At 37.8% G+C, this 16323-nt stretch overlaps 1 protein-coding gene and 1 pseudogene across 3 annotated transcripts in view; one reads left to right on the top strand and one right to left on the bottom strand.

Moving 5' to 3' along the window:
- The first annotated feature begins 278 nt into the window (after nt 1–278).
- FAM160A1 (family with sequence similarity 160 member A1) overlaps nt 279–16323 on the top strand; it is an 81026-nt gene continuing 64981 nt past the window's right edge. For all 3 annotated transcript variants that reach the window (XM_006906264.3, XM_015585081.2, XM_015585083.2), the window contains exons 1-2: nt 279–514; nt 12045–12671. In XM_006906264.3, coding sequence (XP_006906326.1) covers nt 410–514; nt 12045–12671 — 732 coding nt within the window. In that variant the 5' untranslated portion in view covers nt 279–409. The remainder of the gene's footprint in view (nt 515–12044; nt 12672–16323) is intronic.
- On the bottom strand, nt 6436–9046 carry LOC112474114 (annotated as a pseudogene).

The following is a 16323-nucleotide window of genomic DNA, read 5'->3' as shown; positions in this document are numbered from 1 at the left end:
AGTTAGAATTACAATCTAAGGGGTTATGATTGGTGGTTGTGGAGAGAATAAACCCAATAATTGTTTAATTTATGCTTGTAGCTTTTATAGCATCATTATTTTATATTTTTAGTAGCAAGGTGACAGAAAATAGGGAGGCTTTTAGATTGAGTAGAAATGTCCATTTTGTATATATTTTGTTCTGTGTTAGACTTTGAGACTGTCTATGCTTTGATTTAAATTTAATAGTGTCCTTTTAAATATGAACATAATGAGATGTATTTTTTGTTATTGTCATTACAGGTTTCAGAAGGTGACAATGAAATGTGAAGAAGTTACATTTCTAATGTGATACTTGAAAGTTAGTAACTGCTTACCAAATTTTTGTGAAAACTAAATATGACTTAGAAGCATTGATTTATGAAGGTTTATGATGTCATCGGTTGTGACAGAAAGCAAACTGCAGCAGGCTGTGAGCCTGCAAGGAGTGGACCCAGAAACATGCATGATGGTATTTAAAAACCACTGGGCACAGGTAATGTATGCGTTCCACCTTTTCTGCTGGTCTAGGTAGCCCTAGAGGCCTCCATCACACTGAACCAGGGTTTCCTGCCACTATGACAGGTCAGTAGATTTTTAGAAACATAGGGAGGAAAACACTTTCAGGTAGAAAGAAAAGCAACTTTCTCTTCTTGCTTTCCTAGAATAGGTAGGTAGCTGGTTAAAAACCATGGTTTTTACAAAAGCAGTTAGGGAACATGTATGTTCCTCAGATGTTTTTAGAAGAACAGCAGTTGGCCTTAAAGTAACTTGGACATCACTTTCAATATACTTGACCATCCTCTCTTTCCTTCCTCCCTGCTGATTTCCATCTAGACCTTATAGTCTAACAGTACTAAAGTACACATTTGTTAGGTATTTACCTAAGTGCTATGCTGAATATTTAAATGCCCTATGTCCTTTAATCTTCTCCACAAACCCATAAGGCAGTTTCTTCATTTTACAGATGAGGGAATGGAAAATTATAGAGGTTAAGGAACTCACTTGAGGTTAAGTAATTTGCTTGAGATTATCCACCTAGTGAGTTTCCCAGCAAGTGCTCAGACCTTGGTCTTGACCTCTGTGCACTACCATTTTTCGGGCTGGTGGTCCCTGTGTAATCTGAGGAAAGAGGACGGGCACCAGGTGGTATCTGAATTCGTTACAAGGCTGATTATAAAAGTTTTTTTGATTATTCATTTTGACTTCTCTGTGACTCTTCTCTGATCTGTTTGTATGGATAATTAAGGGTTGAATGTTCATAAAATTTACCAGCTCACCCCTTTCCTCAGGGAGTTTTATAAGTAGTAAAATAAATAAAATTGGCATTTTTTACTACTTGTCCAACATTATGTTCCCTAGGTGAGCTGGTAAGTGGCTATTTATGTGACAGTTTTTTAATAACTACCCAGCTCCTTCCTGTGGCCGGAAACAGCACATGGATTAAAGCATTGAGCCTGTAAATCACAGCAATTATAGGGGACACCATTTAGATCAAAAACAAAATCACTTCTGCTTCTGGGTCATTTATACTTTGGAGCTCCTTGTCACACTATCCAATGTAAAACTTCGAAAATTTTTTATGCATTTCCCATTTTCTCAGTTTTTACAGTCTTAATGGGTTGCCTTTGGCATATCTGCTTTAGCAAAGGGAAGAAAATAGTTCAGGAGTTTTCCAGGTAATAATTACCTTTGACTTTGCAGTTTTAAAAGGATTTTAAAGCACTGGCTCCAGAGTGGGTTGGTGAACCCCTGAGGGACGTGCCCAACAGGTTGTTGAGTGTGGAAGGAATATTTTAGAAGGCCTATTTCTAACTTTGTCTTTAAAAATATATATCAATTTTGCGTTTATAATGAACATAATATATGCATATGTTAATATGTGTATATTATTTTAACTATGTGTCCTCATTTAACTGGTAAGAGTGCACAGTCCGATGTTTTGTTTTGAGAGCATTTTTAGCTTCAGTCATTTCACTGGGCCGAGGAAGTCTATTGTTCTAATAGGTATTCTTTTCTCTCAGCTCCAGTTTGTTGGTCTGTGTGTAAACATTTGATTGTAATCATTCCTGCCGGGGTATCTGTGATGTAGTCCATTTAGTACCACTCTTCAAAGACATGATATATATCATCACCCTCTTGATTTTATGTAGATGGATCATTTGTCCTTTCAGAGTTTGTCCTGGGCAAGCTTTCTCCAAAGCTGTCTGAGTGCCGTTAGAACGTCTTAATTCAGGAAGGTGTAAATACTCTTTCACGTTGGTGAAGGAGTAAATATTGGTCCCAGAATCGTATTATTCATTTTCATATCCAATATGAATAACTTCAGCACTATCAGACATTTTGGGTTATCTGAAGCATAGCACCTTCCACTTAGTGCAGAAAATGTCAAGTTGAGGGTGAGGATAACTTTGTCAGAGAGAGTGGTGTTTAGTTAGTAAACATGGCCTTTCATAAAGTAAGGACGCTCTTGGTCTTGTTGTTTCAGCCATTTATTTAACTTTGGGCCAGTTTCTTCCCTCTTTAGTCTTTACTTCTTCTTTTTAATAAGTCTGGAAAATGCCCTCAGTCTCTTTCAACTTCTCAAAGCTCTTGAGGATCATTCTGTTACCTTTATGAAAAAAATACTAGTTGAAGAAATTCATGTGGATATCCATGTGATTATTTGGAGATTTACTGAGCCCAAACTTCAGGTACAGCACTGTAGGTGTCACAGGTGGGGATATAGGAACATACGAGCCTTGGACTGAGCTTTTAAACAATGAATCAGCTAATTTGGATGACAATGTGAGATACGTTATTATAAATGAATATTATGGATTACAGGAATTAAGGGAAGGGACTATTGTGGATGGTAATGGCCTGGGAAATGGAAGAAGGAAGATTTGCTAGCTTGGCTGAGTAAAGAAGGTCTTGACGACAGAAACTAAAAACTACATTTCAGAGAAGGGGTATTGGAAACAAATGCTAAGCTTTGGCTTTTTTTGGATGGTTAAAAAGTGAGGAAGTCAGGGCAAGGCAGAGATGTGAGGGATGGGTGTGAGGTAAGGAATGAGATCTTTAGCTGATAGGAACAAATGCTATTTATTATTTTGGAGTTTTATACATTAGCACTTCTTCCGTGAGTTGTTCAGGATGGTGGTGGATGAAGAGCAGTTGCAGAGGATTGAGAAGTGAGCTAAAACCTGACATAAACTCCTATGACTGATGTGATTGTAGCCCCTGGGTTCCCCTAGGCAGCCCAAGAAAACCTGGAAGGCTGGTAAGAAATGTGGTATAGACAGAACTGGGTGACAACATTTTATCTACTGAAGTGTTCCATTAGCTGGCAAGTGCAGCATTTTTTAATCCAGAGTGCTTCTGTTTTTTAGAACACTTCAGTATAAATTCAGCATAATTAACATATATTTGACAGGTTCTGTTCTACTCTTTACTAGTAGCTTCTTTTCCAGACCTTGAGTTAAAAAGCACACTTTGATGGAGGAGGATATCCGTTTGCCCACATACACTTTGCAGTCTGTCAGGAATAGCTAGTTATACGACCAGCCATTGCCAAGGCAGTCCTTGATTCATGCACGGAATGTCATGTGGGAAGAGTTTTGAGTGGCCCAGTGGTAGACTTGAGTTTCCAAACTGTTCCCTGGGTCCATTGACTTCATGACAGGAATAATTGCATTCCTACTAGTGACCCCGGAGCCTCCAGGCTGCAAGAGATAGAACCGGCCTATACTTCCTCTCACCTGAGATGCCATCTTGCACCATAAGATGTTAGAACAACAAATCTAAAACCCAGATCTGTCTGGATCATTTCTTAAGTTGGACATTTCAGTGGCATCAAGCCAGCTACAGACCAGCATGGCACATAGGGTTCTTTATGTCCTGTCCTCTTTTCACTCCTCATCTTCCATTTAGTCTCCAGAAATGCAAATCATGGCACATAGGGTTCTTTATGTCCTGTCCTCTTTCACTCCTCATCTTCCATTTAGTCTCCATCACTTGGAGTTCCTGGCCAACCCCATTCCTGGGCAGTGGCATCATGCTATTTCATGCCTCTCTGCCTTCGGCACTTACTCTTCTTTCTGCCTGGAATCTCTCTCCCCCTGATTAAATGCCTCTCCTGTAGGACTCATATGGGGGTGCCATTTCCTCCAGGAAATCTTCCCCGTTCTGTTTTATGCTCCCATTCTGTGCTCCAACAGCATCCTGAGTATTCTTTCACTGTTACACTAACCACTTTTTATTAAAATTACATGTACAGTATCTTCTTTCCAACCTCATTTCAAGCATCTCATGACAGAGACCATATGTATTTTGCCTACATCTCCAGTGCCAAGAATATCGCAGGCATATTGTAGATGTTCAACAAATTGTTGAACTGAAAGACAGGAAATATGACGTATGTCTTTAGAAGAGCTAGGTGACTTAGAAAAGAGGTGTAAGCATACACTAATATAAAACATTTTATAATTTGCTACCAATAAGATCTTTGGATTTGCATTTAATGATCAGTGATCTGGAGGAGTATGTGTGTGTATGTTTTTAATTTTCATAGTGGTATATAAGAACAATTTATTGTTTAGTAGATTTGTTTTTATCTCTTGCCTCTGCTTCTTTGCTTCTAAATGGAAGAGAGCAAGAGGTAAGAAGCATTGTCCACCAGATAATAGACTATTCAACAATATTGCCATGAGAATTAAACCTCCCACACTAGTTTTTCTTACTGGCGCAGTTGTACTTTGTGAAGCGTCATGAACCTTTCTCTATTCATTTTCTGTCCCCTCCTTTTACGCACTGAATCGGTATTAGTTGTATACTTAAAGGTGTCTGCTCTTACAGCCAGGAGAACAGGGGTGAAGGGTTAAAAAAGTCAGTTGGAAATACATATTTCTGTGTGCTTCTAGTTAGTTAATAGCCCAGAGCTTCTCTCTGCCACCCTCGGTCTGCAAAAATAAGCTGTCGTACAATTTTTGTAAGATAAAATATCAGAGGTCAAGTAGAGTAATGGTGATGGATGAAGAAAAGCAAATGGGTTTAGTAGCTGTTTTCTTCCTGGAGCGGGTAGGGATAGGAAACACCAAATTCTCAAGATCAGTTAAGTCAAATGTTTTTCCACAGTACTGTAATGAAAATAGATAATATGTTTTTAGTATCTTATGTAGAGCTACAAGTAGCCTGACTCTTAGAGCACATACGCATGGAGTTGAGACGTGCATTTCAGTCTGTTCCCCATGACACTCATTCGCTTGGTCTTTTCATCTTTACTCTTTTAGTCTGTGCCTTGTCATAGACTAATGACAGAGAGAAATTAAGTAAAGTCTTTGAGAGATGAAAAGTTGGGAAGTACTAGAGAACTCTGATTAATCTTCATATCTTAGTAAAGTGATGTTTGTTAACGTTAAAAAAAAAAAAAGTATATCTCTCTTCTCAGCTTTTCAAGTAGCTCCAAACTTAACAGTAGAAGGTAAAGCAGAACAAAAGCTATGGTTTCTTTAGAAGGCCAAGGCATTAACTTGTTCTTGTGTTAGATTCTCAAGTGGCTGAACGTGTTGAAATGTCAGCAACTCTTCCACTGTGTGCTTGGTGATAAGTTTATATTTGCCGCAGTTGAAATTATGGTGTTCTCTGGAATATTACTATATTGATTACTACTCTTAAGTCTTTTCCCTATCACCTAAATTAAGTGTGTGTGTGTGTGTGTGTGTGTGTTTACCTAATGTAAGGTTAGTTTATGTTACTTTATTGACTGATGCTCTTACCATGTTTCTATATTGCAGTAATTACTAGACTGTCTTTGGTCCCAAGGAGATATGGCATGTAAATGTAGCTCCTACTTTATCCTATTTCATCCCAGATTTAAACAAGTCTCTGGAGTTTAGGACTGTTGCTGACATCAACCAACTCATGTGAAAATACACATATTATTATTTTATGTTATCTTAATATGAAAAGAAATGACTCAGTAAGGGTCTCCCATGAGAATAAGTGTGCAAAGAATATTCCAGATTGGAAGACATAGTTATTCAGTAATGAACAAGGACCAGATGGAAACTTTACTTATAGTTATTTGGTACACGAAGTGGAATTTGGTTTAAGATTGCTAAACCCTGACCTTCGTCCGTGTGTTGGAAAATGTTGCTTAGTAACTTGTTTCTTTACACGATGCCACTTTAAATTAGCATTCCAAAGCATTTGGAAGTATGTGTTGTACTCGTGAAATAACTAGACTCTAACCAAAGTAACATAAATAATCATCTATTGATATGTGAATGTATGTAAGACAGGAAACAATATTGAGATGAAGTCAAGCTAATTGGGGAGAGAAACACTTGTATTTATCATGAAGTTTTTGTTTGTTTGTTTGTTTTTGTTTTTGTTTTTTTTTACTTTAAATGAAGATTTTAATTCGGGTGGAGGGAAGCCTGGGGTGGGGTGGCATGGAAGGGAGCAGCAACCCTTTACGATGTAGCTCAAGTTGTGGAGAAAGATGAACCAGAGCTGCTGGCAGGTTCTGTGGCGGCTCTAAGGTGCAAGCATGTCCTCAGTGGCACGGGGGCTGAAGCACAGATCCATCAGGATGAGGCTCCAGATGCCGCGGGGGAGGAAGGTGCCCAGGCCCAGTGTGGAAGTTTCCTGCCCTGATCCTGGTTGTTCTGTAGGTTGCACAGCACACATTTCTCGTAGCAGGTCCCATATTGATGAAGGGAATCTAGCGGGTCCTTTTTTGGTTTTTGTAGTGCCATAATCTTCTTGTGAAGGATAAGCGATGCTCTACCAGCTCCATCCACTTCCCCGGAGCCAGAGCTGTGAGTCTGTGTCAGTCTTTCCAATCAGCCTGTGTTCCTGATGCTCCTTTCATCTCCTAAGGGGAAGCTCGCTGCTCTTGTGTGTATTTATTAAAAGTCACCTTCTCATCTATATCATTCTGCATTTCCTTCATAATCACCACAAACGCCTGGAGTTTATCAAAATCCTTATCCATTCCATCTTTTTTGTTGTTGTTATGCTGACATTGGTTAACGAAATCCAATAAGCTTCAGATGTACAATTTAACAGTATATATTGCATTGAGTGTTCGCCTCCCATAGTTAGATTTCTTTCTGTCATCACATATTTGACCCTTTTTACCCCATTTACCTTCCTCCTCTCCCTTCCCCCTTATCCTCTGGTAACCACTAGTCTATAGTCCATGTCCATGAGTCTCTGTTTGTTTGTCCTGTTCGTTTGTGGCCTTTAAGTTTGTATCCCACATGTAAGTGATATCATGTGGTTTTCAACTTTTTCTATCTGGCTTATTTCGCTTAGCATGATTATCTCGAGGTCCATCTATCTTTTTTCTGTTTTACTTACTCCATTTTTTCCTTGAGTTTTATCCTCACCTCCCTGAATTCATCTTTTAGCTCCTGTGCCCCTCATCATTTGGTAAATGGTCCTTTTGGTTTAATTCCTTTGTACTCATATTTTTTCATCAGCTCTGGCTTCAATTCCAGGCAAACTGCCTTCTAGTTCTTGCTGTAATTACGGAGGCTAAGAAGCCCCACAATCTGCCACCTGTAGACTGAAGAGCCAATGGTTTAAATTCCAGTCATAGAACAGGGAACTGATGTCCCAGCTCTAAAACAGACAGAGGGAAAGAAAGCAAGATTAATCATTTGTTAGCTTGAGGTGTAAGTATGTGATTTATTTAGACCTTACATTCTGAAAGCCTATGAGCTCCTTAGAATTTGAATATTTGAAGTTCAGGCCCATTATCATTGACTGATGGAGCCCATCATTGGAGCTAAGGATGGGAGTAGATACTCCTTAATGAAAGAAATATGCTACTTGTTCATCTTGTTCAGGCCCAATAATCCTCATATTTAAAGTCAAATGACTTTCTGGTTAGGTTAAAATTTAGCTAGATTGGTCAGATGATAATTTGTATGCCATTGTTCACACTATTGATTTTTTTGTGTGTGTGTGTGCATTTGTTTCTTTTTAGAATTGTGATAACTTACAAGTGGATCTATATGTGATCTGGGCTCATGATTCACACATATATATACCAGCTTGTATTTGTTAAGTTTGTGGATCAACAAATGCCTAACTATGAACAGCAAAATATTTACAGTACTATATCTCATCTCAGCTGGTTTACTTACTTCATAAGTGTGGGCTTTATCAGGGGTTGATTAGTTTCTTAAACGCTACATTCAGCCTAATGAAGTGAACTTTTTGAAAAGTGTATTTTGTAAATATACACTAGTAAAAGAAATATTTGAAAAGTGTATTTTGCTTGCTTTCCCTCTTCTCTACTTGGATTCCTTCCTCCAACTCACTTAATTGTGTGTGTATTTTTTCCCCCTTGAATTGAATCCCTGGGACTAAGTATAGCTGAGAAGAAGCTAGAGCTGGGAAATCTGAAGCAAGGTTCAGAGTGTAAAATAGAGGATATACTCAGAGAATTCGCTAGGCCTGGGGAAGCCACAGTGAACAGCATGGGATCATGGATCCATAGGACTGGAAGGTCGGAATAGATAGTGAAAGTGGGCAGTTGGCAGAAATTAGGGAGACGGGAATATTGGAGTTTGGCAGGCACAAAAGAGAAAAAATAAGGAAAAGTCCAGATCACATCAGGAATCAGTTTACAGAAATTGAAAGAACTATGGCACCATCTGGGCAGCAAACTTGGGACATAGAACAGAAGTTCTTTGGCATTTTGGTGCAAGTTGTACTCTATAGCCAAGTAGCGTGTTAGGCATTCTCTGTTAGCATAGGAACCAGGTAGAGTGTGAGCCTCCAGAGCCCACTTGTAAAAGCAGGTCATGGGAGTGTCTGCCTGGAAGGGAAAGGGAGGTGGCCTGGGAGGGCCCTGCCACCTAAGCAGAGAGGTTAAGGACATGTGGCAACACAGGCTTAATCAGTACTTTGCTGGGCATTGTGTATCCCATGACTCACAGGCCTTGGTTGTAACACACCCATCTTCCAGGCAGTAAAACCACCCTGGCCGGGGCTGGGAATGAGTAAAGGGCTCATAGTGGATCTGCTGCATTCCAGATGATCAACAAACCTTCTAACTCTGTGGGTTACTGTAGCTCTGTTCTCATGTTTTTGGCCCATTAACCCAGAAGGCAGTGTAGAGGAGCTACTATAAAGAGGGTTAACATGCTTCAACTTAAAAGCTGCTAAATAGTTTGCATTCTGTATAAAAAATCTTGATTCTCTTTTTTAGGGTTTTCATAGAAAAAAAAAGTTAGATCTGCTTACAAAGGAATACATTGGAATAAATAATATAAATGAAGATTAATTTATGAGAAAAATAAAGCTTGTGATCATGTAAATAGTTTTGGTATATATTACATTTATACATTTTAGATATATAATATTTACATGAATGCATATAATATAAATACTTATGCACATGTATAAATTTATATTGCTTAGGGATTTCTAAGAATCAGTTTTTTAATTATTGTTTTTAACAGTGTTTTTGGTCCTCTTTTTGGACTTTAGTACAAAATTACTTTGCTTTTGTTTTTATTTATATTATGAAATTAGATAAATTTATAGGAAAGAAGAACTAATTAACCTTAAAATCTCATTTATATCTTTTCGGATTCACTTCTAATCATGCATCTATTTGTCAATATACTTAGTTTTTAACTTAAATTATTTCATGTGTACATTTGCAAGTAATTATATGATTCACTTAGTGTTTATTTTTAATAGCTTTATCGTAGGGGGATGTAACATTTTGATTATAATTCTCTTATTCTTGACTGAGTCAATAATATTTTTATTTTTCATTATGGAAAATATCATTGGTGTGAACATTTTTTAACAAATTATTTTGAGTTGTTTCCTTTAGGCATTTTCTGTAAAGTGTGATTAACAAGTCAAAGGGCAGGAACCATTTGAAAGCTTCTGTTGCTTATTGCCAGATTGTTTTCCAGAAAGATTGAGCTAATTTGCAGTGCCACTATCAGTGTATAATGAACAGCCCCAATTTTAGACAGTTTAGACAGTCTGAACACACATGAAAAGTATAATTACATTTCTACCCCAAGGCCTAGATGTATAGATAGCTCTCATAAGTAAATTCAATATGCAGACTTTGAAATTATAGAACTGAGAAAACAGGTAGCTAATTTGTTCTTCAGAATGTGGGGCCTTGAAGTTAGGGCTCTTGGGCGGGAGAAATTCTATGTTGAGGTGGAGCCCCCTTTTGGACACGTGTGGTACTGTGATCCTACTTTGTGAGATGTCCTCATGGCCAAAGCGAAAAAGGACAGCCAGGTCCCTGCGTCTCTGCCAGCGAGTGTCAGGCCTTCGAGGAATTCTGGACGGCTTCTTGGAAGTTGGGAAGGGTCAGAGGCCCTCTGGAGTTCGGTGTTCAGCGAAGGAGAGGGGATGTCCTGTGGGCACATCGGAGCCACTTGTCACTGAGTCATGTACATCCTGGGTAGCTGCTAACTGAAGGCCATTCTCATTGACTATGTCAACTCAAGGTTGTTGGGGCAATTTTTCCCTTTGTGAGAGCATTATTAATTTTATAATGGAAATTGATAGAGATTACAGATTCTGTAGAATTCTGTTCATTTTATAAGGATGTAATTGCCCGGTGTATAAAAGTTCCTGGTTCTGACAGGGAAAAACATAGAACTTTCCCTGAGTAATAAATTTCCGTCACTGCTTGCATGCATGCTGACATAGCAATGTAACTTTGCCAGCTTCTTCAGTGACTTGCAAATATTTTGTAACCTAAATACAGAACATGTAACAGCATGTTATAGAACTGGGTGAGGAGGGTACGGCAAAAGACAAACATTTTATATAGCATGCAGCAGAGAATGGCAAAAAGGAACCAAGAAAGTCTTCAATGTTTGATTAAAAATCATCATCTGTATTTATCATAGAAATTCTAGGTCATAAAGTTACATGGAAGTCAAGATATAAAATTCTTTTAATTTCCAGGTCCCAAGGTGGAGGTCAGTATTGATGAGCAGAGAGGTAGGAAGCATTCAAAGGCCGGCAGTGGTAAGGGAGAGAAACACCAGAGCTCTCACATGTCCTAATTAGGGATTTATTCATTTTTTTTTAACTGTCAGTTGACTTTTTCTTTTTGGTGGTAAAATACGTATAACGAAGCTTGCCCTCTTCACTATTTTTAAGGATACAATTCAATGGCATTAACTACATTCACAATGTTCTGCAACCATCACCACTATTTCCAATATTTTTCATTACCCCAAATAGAAATTCTGTACATTAGGAATTTATTTTGTGATTGGTTATTTTGGAACTTTTTCCAGCTTAAAGAAATGCAGAGTCCAAAACTTTCATTTTTTTAGTTTCAACATGTACCATATGTCAGAGTCAATTCTGCCGAGTAGGTAGGTGTCTTCTGTTCATCGGTTTCCTTTTACCTAACCTTGCATGCCCAGTTGAAGAGGTTGTCCATCCAAGAAGAAGAGGGAAGGATATTGTTCTGTCAAGGGCAGATGAGTCTCCCTGCTGTAATCTCCAAATCAACTCAATTTATAGGAGAACATAGGTAGTCTTACTTATTTAATGTATTTTAAAGTTGAAAAGCAATGTTCTTGACAGTTTAGAAAAAACAATTTAAGAATGTCATCACCTTGAACACAAAAACACAAATCACTCTTTTTTCATTTTCAGTCTTTTTTCACATTTTTGACATAGTTGATAATGATGGATCTAACTATGTAAAATAACTTATTTTTTCATCTAATGCATCACTTAAATTCTTTCATTTTGCTCCGTGGTCTTTGTAATAATAGACCCAATAATAGACTTTCTTTGACAATTAGGTTGCCAAAATTTATAACTATTACAAACAAACATCTTCAAACATCTTCTTTCTATAGTTTAACCCCTTCATTTTATTCTCATGAGGGAGAGACAAACACAGTGATCACACACATCTGGTTGTGGGCCATGGCTCTTGTTTTTTTCTGTGAAGATGGGTGATATGTTTTTCTCACTATGATAAACATCGGATGGATGACAGATATTTGATTTGGTTACAGGTCGTGAAGATCTTAGAGAAGCATGACCCCTTGAAGAACACCCAGGCAAAATATGGATCCATCCCTCCAGATGAGGCCAGCGCTGTGCAGAATTATGTAGAACACATGCTCTTCTTGCTGATTGAAGAGCAAGCCAAGGATGCTGCGATGGGGCCAATTCTGGAATTCGTGGTCTCTGAGAACATCATGGAGAAACTCTTCCTTTGGAGCTTGAGGCGGGAATTTACTGACGACACGAAAATCGAGCAGCTAAAGATGTATGAGATGCTGGTCACCCAGTCACACCAGCCTCTGCTGCACCACAAGCCCATCCTGAAGCCCTTGATGATGTTGCTGAGCTCTTGTTCAGGAACAGCCACCCCTGCCGTGGAGGGGAAGCTGGTCGTCCTGCTCAATCAGCTCTGTTCCATCCTTGCCAAAGATTCGTCCATTCTGGAACTCTTTTTCCACACAAGTGAGGACCAAGGGGCGGCCAACTTCCTCATCTTCTCCCTTCTGATACCTTTCATTCACCGAGAGGGGACAGTAGGTCAGCAGGCCCGGGATGCTTTGCTTTTCATCATGTCTCTCTCTGCTGAGAACAGCATGGTAGCCCATCACATTGTGGAGAACACCTACTTTTGTCCAGTAAGTCCCTCTCATTGCCATGTTTTCCACTCCTCTTTTCCTCTCTAGTACTAATGATAAATTCTTTTTTAATCCTTTTCAGCAAGTTGTACTTGGCACCTTCTATGGAAAGGTGTTTAAAGGAAATCTTTTGGAAGAAGCAGGGCAGTCTTAATCCAATGCCTTTTGGCTGAGTAGTGTCAGCTCAAAATTAGCCAGCAGAGGAAACTGTATGTATTACCACATCTTGGTTCATTTCTGTTGGGTGAGGAACTATTTTAGTTTTTCCTAAGAGCACATATCCTGAGTGATTGGTAAGACCTGTACTTTCTGTATTTTTAGCTTTCCAGGTTGACTTTTTACCCACGAATCATGGCATGTGGTGAGACCCTTCACAACTGGTTTCACAAATTAATTTGTTTCTCAGCAAGATAATAACTATAATTATAGATGCAAAGCACTGATTTTATTTTAAAGAACAAATACATATTTACAGTTTGAGATAGCAAGAAATATTCTACTCTGTATAGTTTTTTAACCATTGATATGGTAAGAAATAAAGTGTAAGGTCCTTTGCAGATGTTGGAGTAGCCCTAGCCCACTCACAGTTTCAGAAAATTATGGGAGCTGTCTGCGACTCTTAAAATGTCTTAAGGCTCTGATTATTTGTTTTTTGGCATTTGTTGTGTTTTTGGAAGAAGGGCTTATATTTTGGAAAGGGGATTTAGATGATAGATTTATATCTTTATCTGGATTGTCAGCTCTGTTGGTCAACAGCTATTTTTATTTTCTCAACTCAGTAAACAGTTTTAGTTTATTTCCATTATCTGTTCTTTTTACCAGTCTTCTCATTATATTTCTTTATAAATTATATTGCCTTAAATATGCCTTATTTTGCTGGAATATTGTATAAGACTGTTGGGGTTTGTTTGTTTGTTTGTTTGTTTGTTTTTTGAACAGGCCAGGCAAGTTGCCATAAGTAGATTAGATTAATTGTTAATAAATACTATATGGGTAGTTCTTGAACAGGGGGTGAGGGCACTTAGAGGACATTTTGAAATGTATGTGGGGTGTGTTTGGGCATCATAGGGCCATGGGGTGGCTGGGGCGGGAGGGCAACTGGCCTTATTATTCAGGGCCAGGGATGCCTAATGTCCAGTAGTTTGTGGAATGGTCTCACCCAGTAAAAAACTGACCTGCTCAAAATGCTAATAGCAACCCTAGGGAGTAACATGCTGTGTTTTGCTTTGAGGTTCAAAAGCAGTAGTCTTCTTTATACAACTAAATTCCTGTTTTTACTACTAAACTAGGGGCACCTAGTGTCTGGCATATATTTATTTCAGTGCAAACAAATGAGTAAACATTTTTTTTGAAAAACAATTTCATTTAAAAAATTAAGGGTACCAAGTATCTCTTCTCTTCTGGGTTCTGGCCAATCGAATAAAAAATTTTACAAAGATTTTACAAATGGGCAGTGAAGAACTGATTCCATTCATCTGACCGATATATTAAGTTTCTCTTTGAGCTCCCTCAGAAAAAAGTTTATATTTTAATAAGCTTCTACCTGCTCAACATTGCTTACATCCAGCTCTTCCATTTCGTTCTCATTCCTACCACTGTTATTTCTAGATCCTAATGTGTCTCCCTACTATCCCAGCATCTCTCAAACTCACCCATCTTACATCGTCAGATTAAACTCCTAAAAGAATTCTGATTTTGCTGTGTTATTGCTCGGATTTCTTCAAGAGTGCTCCATACTGGACATAGTGTTTGTGATAGGCAGAATAATTAATGCCCTCTAACCCACCAAAGCTGTCTACATTCTAATCCCTGAACCTGTGAACATCGCTGATAAGAGACAGAGTCAGTATTTGAACCTGGGCAGTCTGACTTAAGGACCCATGTGTGTAATTACTATCTCGTGTATAAATATTATCAAGATTTCCTATAAAACAGCAACCATAAAGAAAAGACTGGAGCTAAGAATGAAAAACACTGATTGTGAGAAGAAATTTGCAACACACATAACTATAACTAATTGGTACCCAAAATATACAAAAATATTTGTATTGCTACAAATTAAAGGAAAATGACAAAACAACACATTAAAAAAACAGGAAAATATATGAATGGGCAATTCCCAGAAGACATGCAAAGCCAATAAACATATGAAAATATTCTCATCTTCCCCACATCAGAAATGCAAATCAACACACAATGAGACACCAGATAATGCTCATCACAGTGGCTAACTGTTAGACATCTGTTAACACCAAGTATTGTCAAGGATATGGAAAAACAGAAACTCTTGAGAATATAAATTGATACAATAACTCAGAAAAGTAATATGGCAATATTTAATATAATTTGAATATTTGCATACCATGTGATTCTGCATCTTTACTCCAGATATCTGCCCAGGGAAATCTAGCACGTGTTTGCAAGGATACATGCACAAAGATATTAAATACAAGTGATTTGAGGAAAAGAAAAAAAGATGTATATTAAGGGAAAGATAAACTAATCTACAATGGAATCCTACTCAGCATTCAAAATGAAGGAATCATATGTATTAGCATGTAACTATCTGCGTGTGCGACTACCTATAAGTCTAAAAACATGTTAAGTAACAAAAGTAAATAGTAAGATGTTACACGTAGTATGTCAGTATTTACATAAAATTTCCATAAAATTTTAAGACACAAAATCTTTATGCTGTTTTTTTTTTTGGATATATATGAATACAGTAAAAGTACGAAAACAAGTACAGGAATAATATGTACTAAATCTAAGACTGTGCTTGCTTTTACGGGTGAAGGAAGGAGAAGGGGTGGTGATGGGATTGGTGTAAGGTTTAGCCGTATTTGTTGTTTTGTTTTTTGAAAAAAATAGAGGCCTTGAAGAAATCATGGTCAAATATTAAAATCTGTTAAATCTTGGGGATGGTTTCTATTCTGTTATGTTTTGTGTGTTTGTAATATTTCATACTTAAAAATTTAAATTTACTAAGACTAGAATGGAGCATGTTTTTAACATTTCTATTTCCACTTATAAGCAGATTTCACTGAGTAGTTGCTTTTATAAAAACGTGTTTTAAAACACTGTACAGTTCATTAAAATTGGAGGAGAAACAACATCTCCAGCTGACCTTATTTGCTAGAATGGAACAGTTCCGTGGTGTTAAGCTGCCTCCTCGGGGTAGATCCCATAATCTCCTTTGTACTCAGTTTTCTATAATTACATCTGACAACATAATTAAGAAAAAAAAAAGAACCTTTTTATGTCGAGTATAAAGCATACTCTGTTAACCAACCGGCGAAGGACCACAATTGACAAAAAGCTTTCTCTAATTAGTATGATTGTCAAAGTGTGTTAACATCAGGCTTTGGGAAGGGTAATGACTCTTTCAGGAAATTGGACCACTTTTGGAAACTTTTGTTGTTGTAGTTGATAGGAAGAGCTTGCTGGTTCCACTGCCTCTTCTCTTGAGATGTGCTTTTCCAAGAAAAGAGGGAGAATGAGGATAGTGTGGGGAACAATTTAGTGCCAACAAATGACTCTGTATCCTTTTATGTTTTTTAAATCAAATATTGATAATTAAGCCCTGTGACTTATTAAATACTGGCAAAAGTAGAAAACAGCCTATGCGTAAATTAGGAAATGCAAATTGAAA

This window comes from Pteropus alecto, unplaced genomic scaffold, assembly GCF_000325575.1.
Source record: "Pteropus alecto unplaced genomic scaffold, ASM32557v1 scaffold50, whole genome shotgun sequence".
NCBI classification, from domain to species: domain Eukaryota; kingdom Metazoa; phylum Chordata; class Mammalia; order Chiroptera; family Pteropodidae; genus Pteropus; species Pteropus alecto.
The sequence above is the reverse complement of the archived record's forward strand: the minus strand, read 5'-3'. Positions and strand labels throughout refer to the sequence as shown.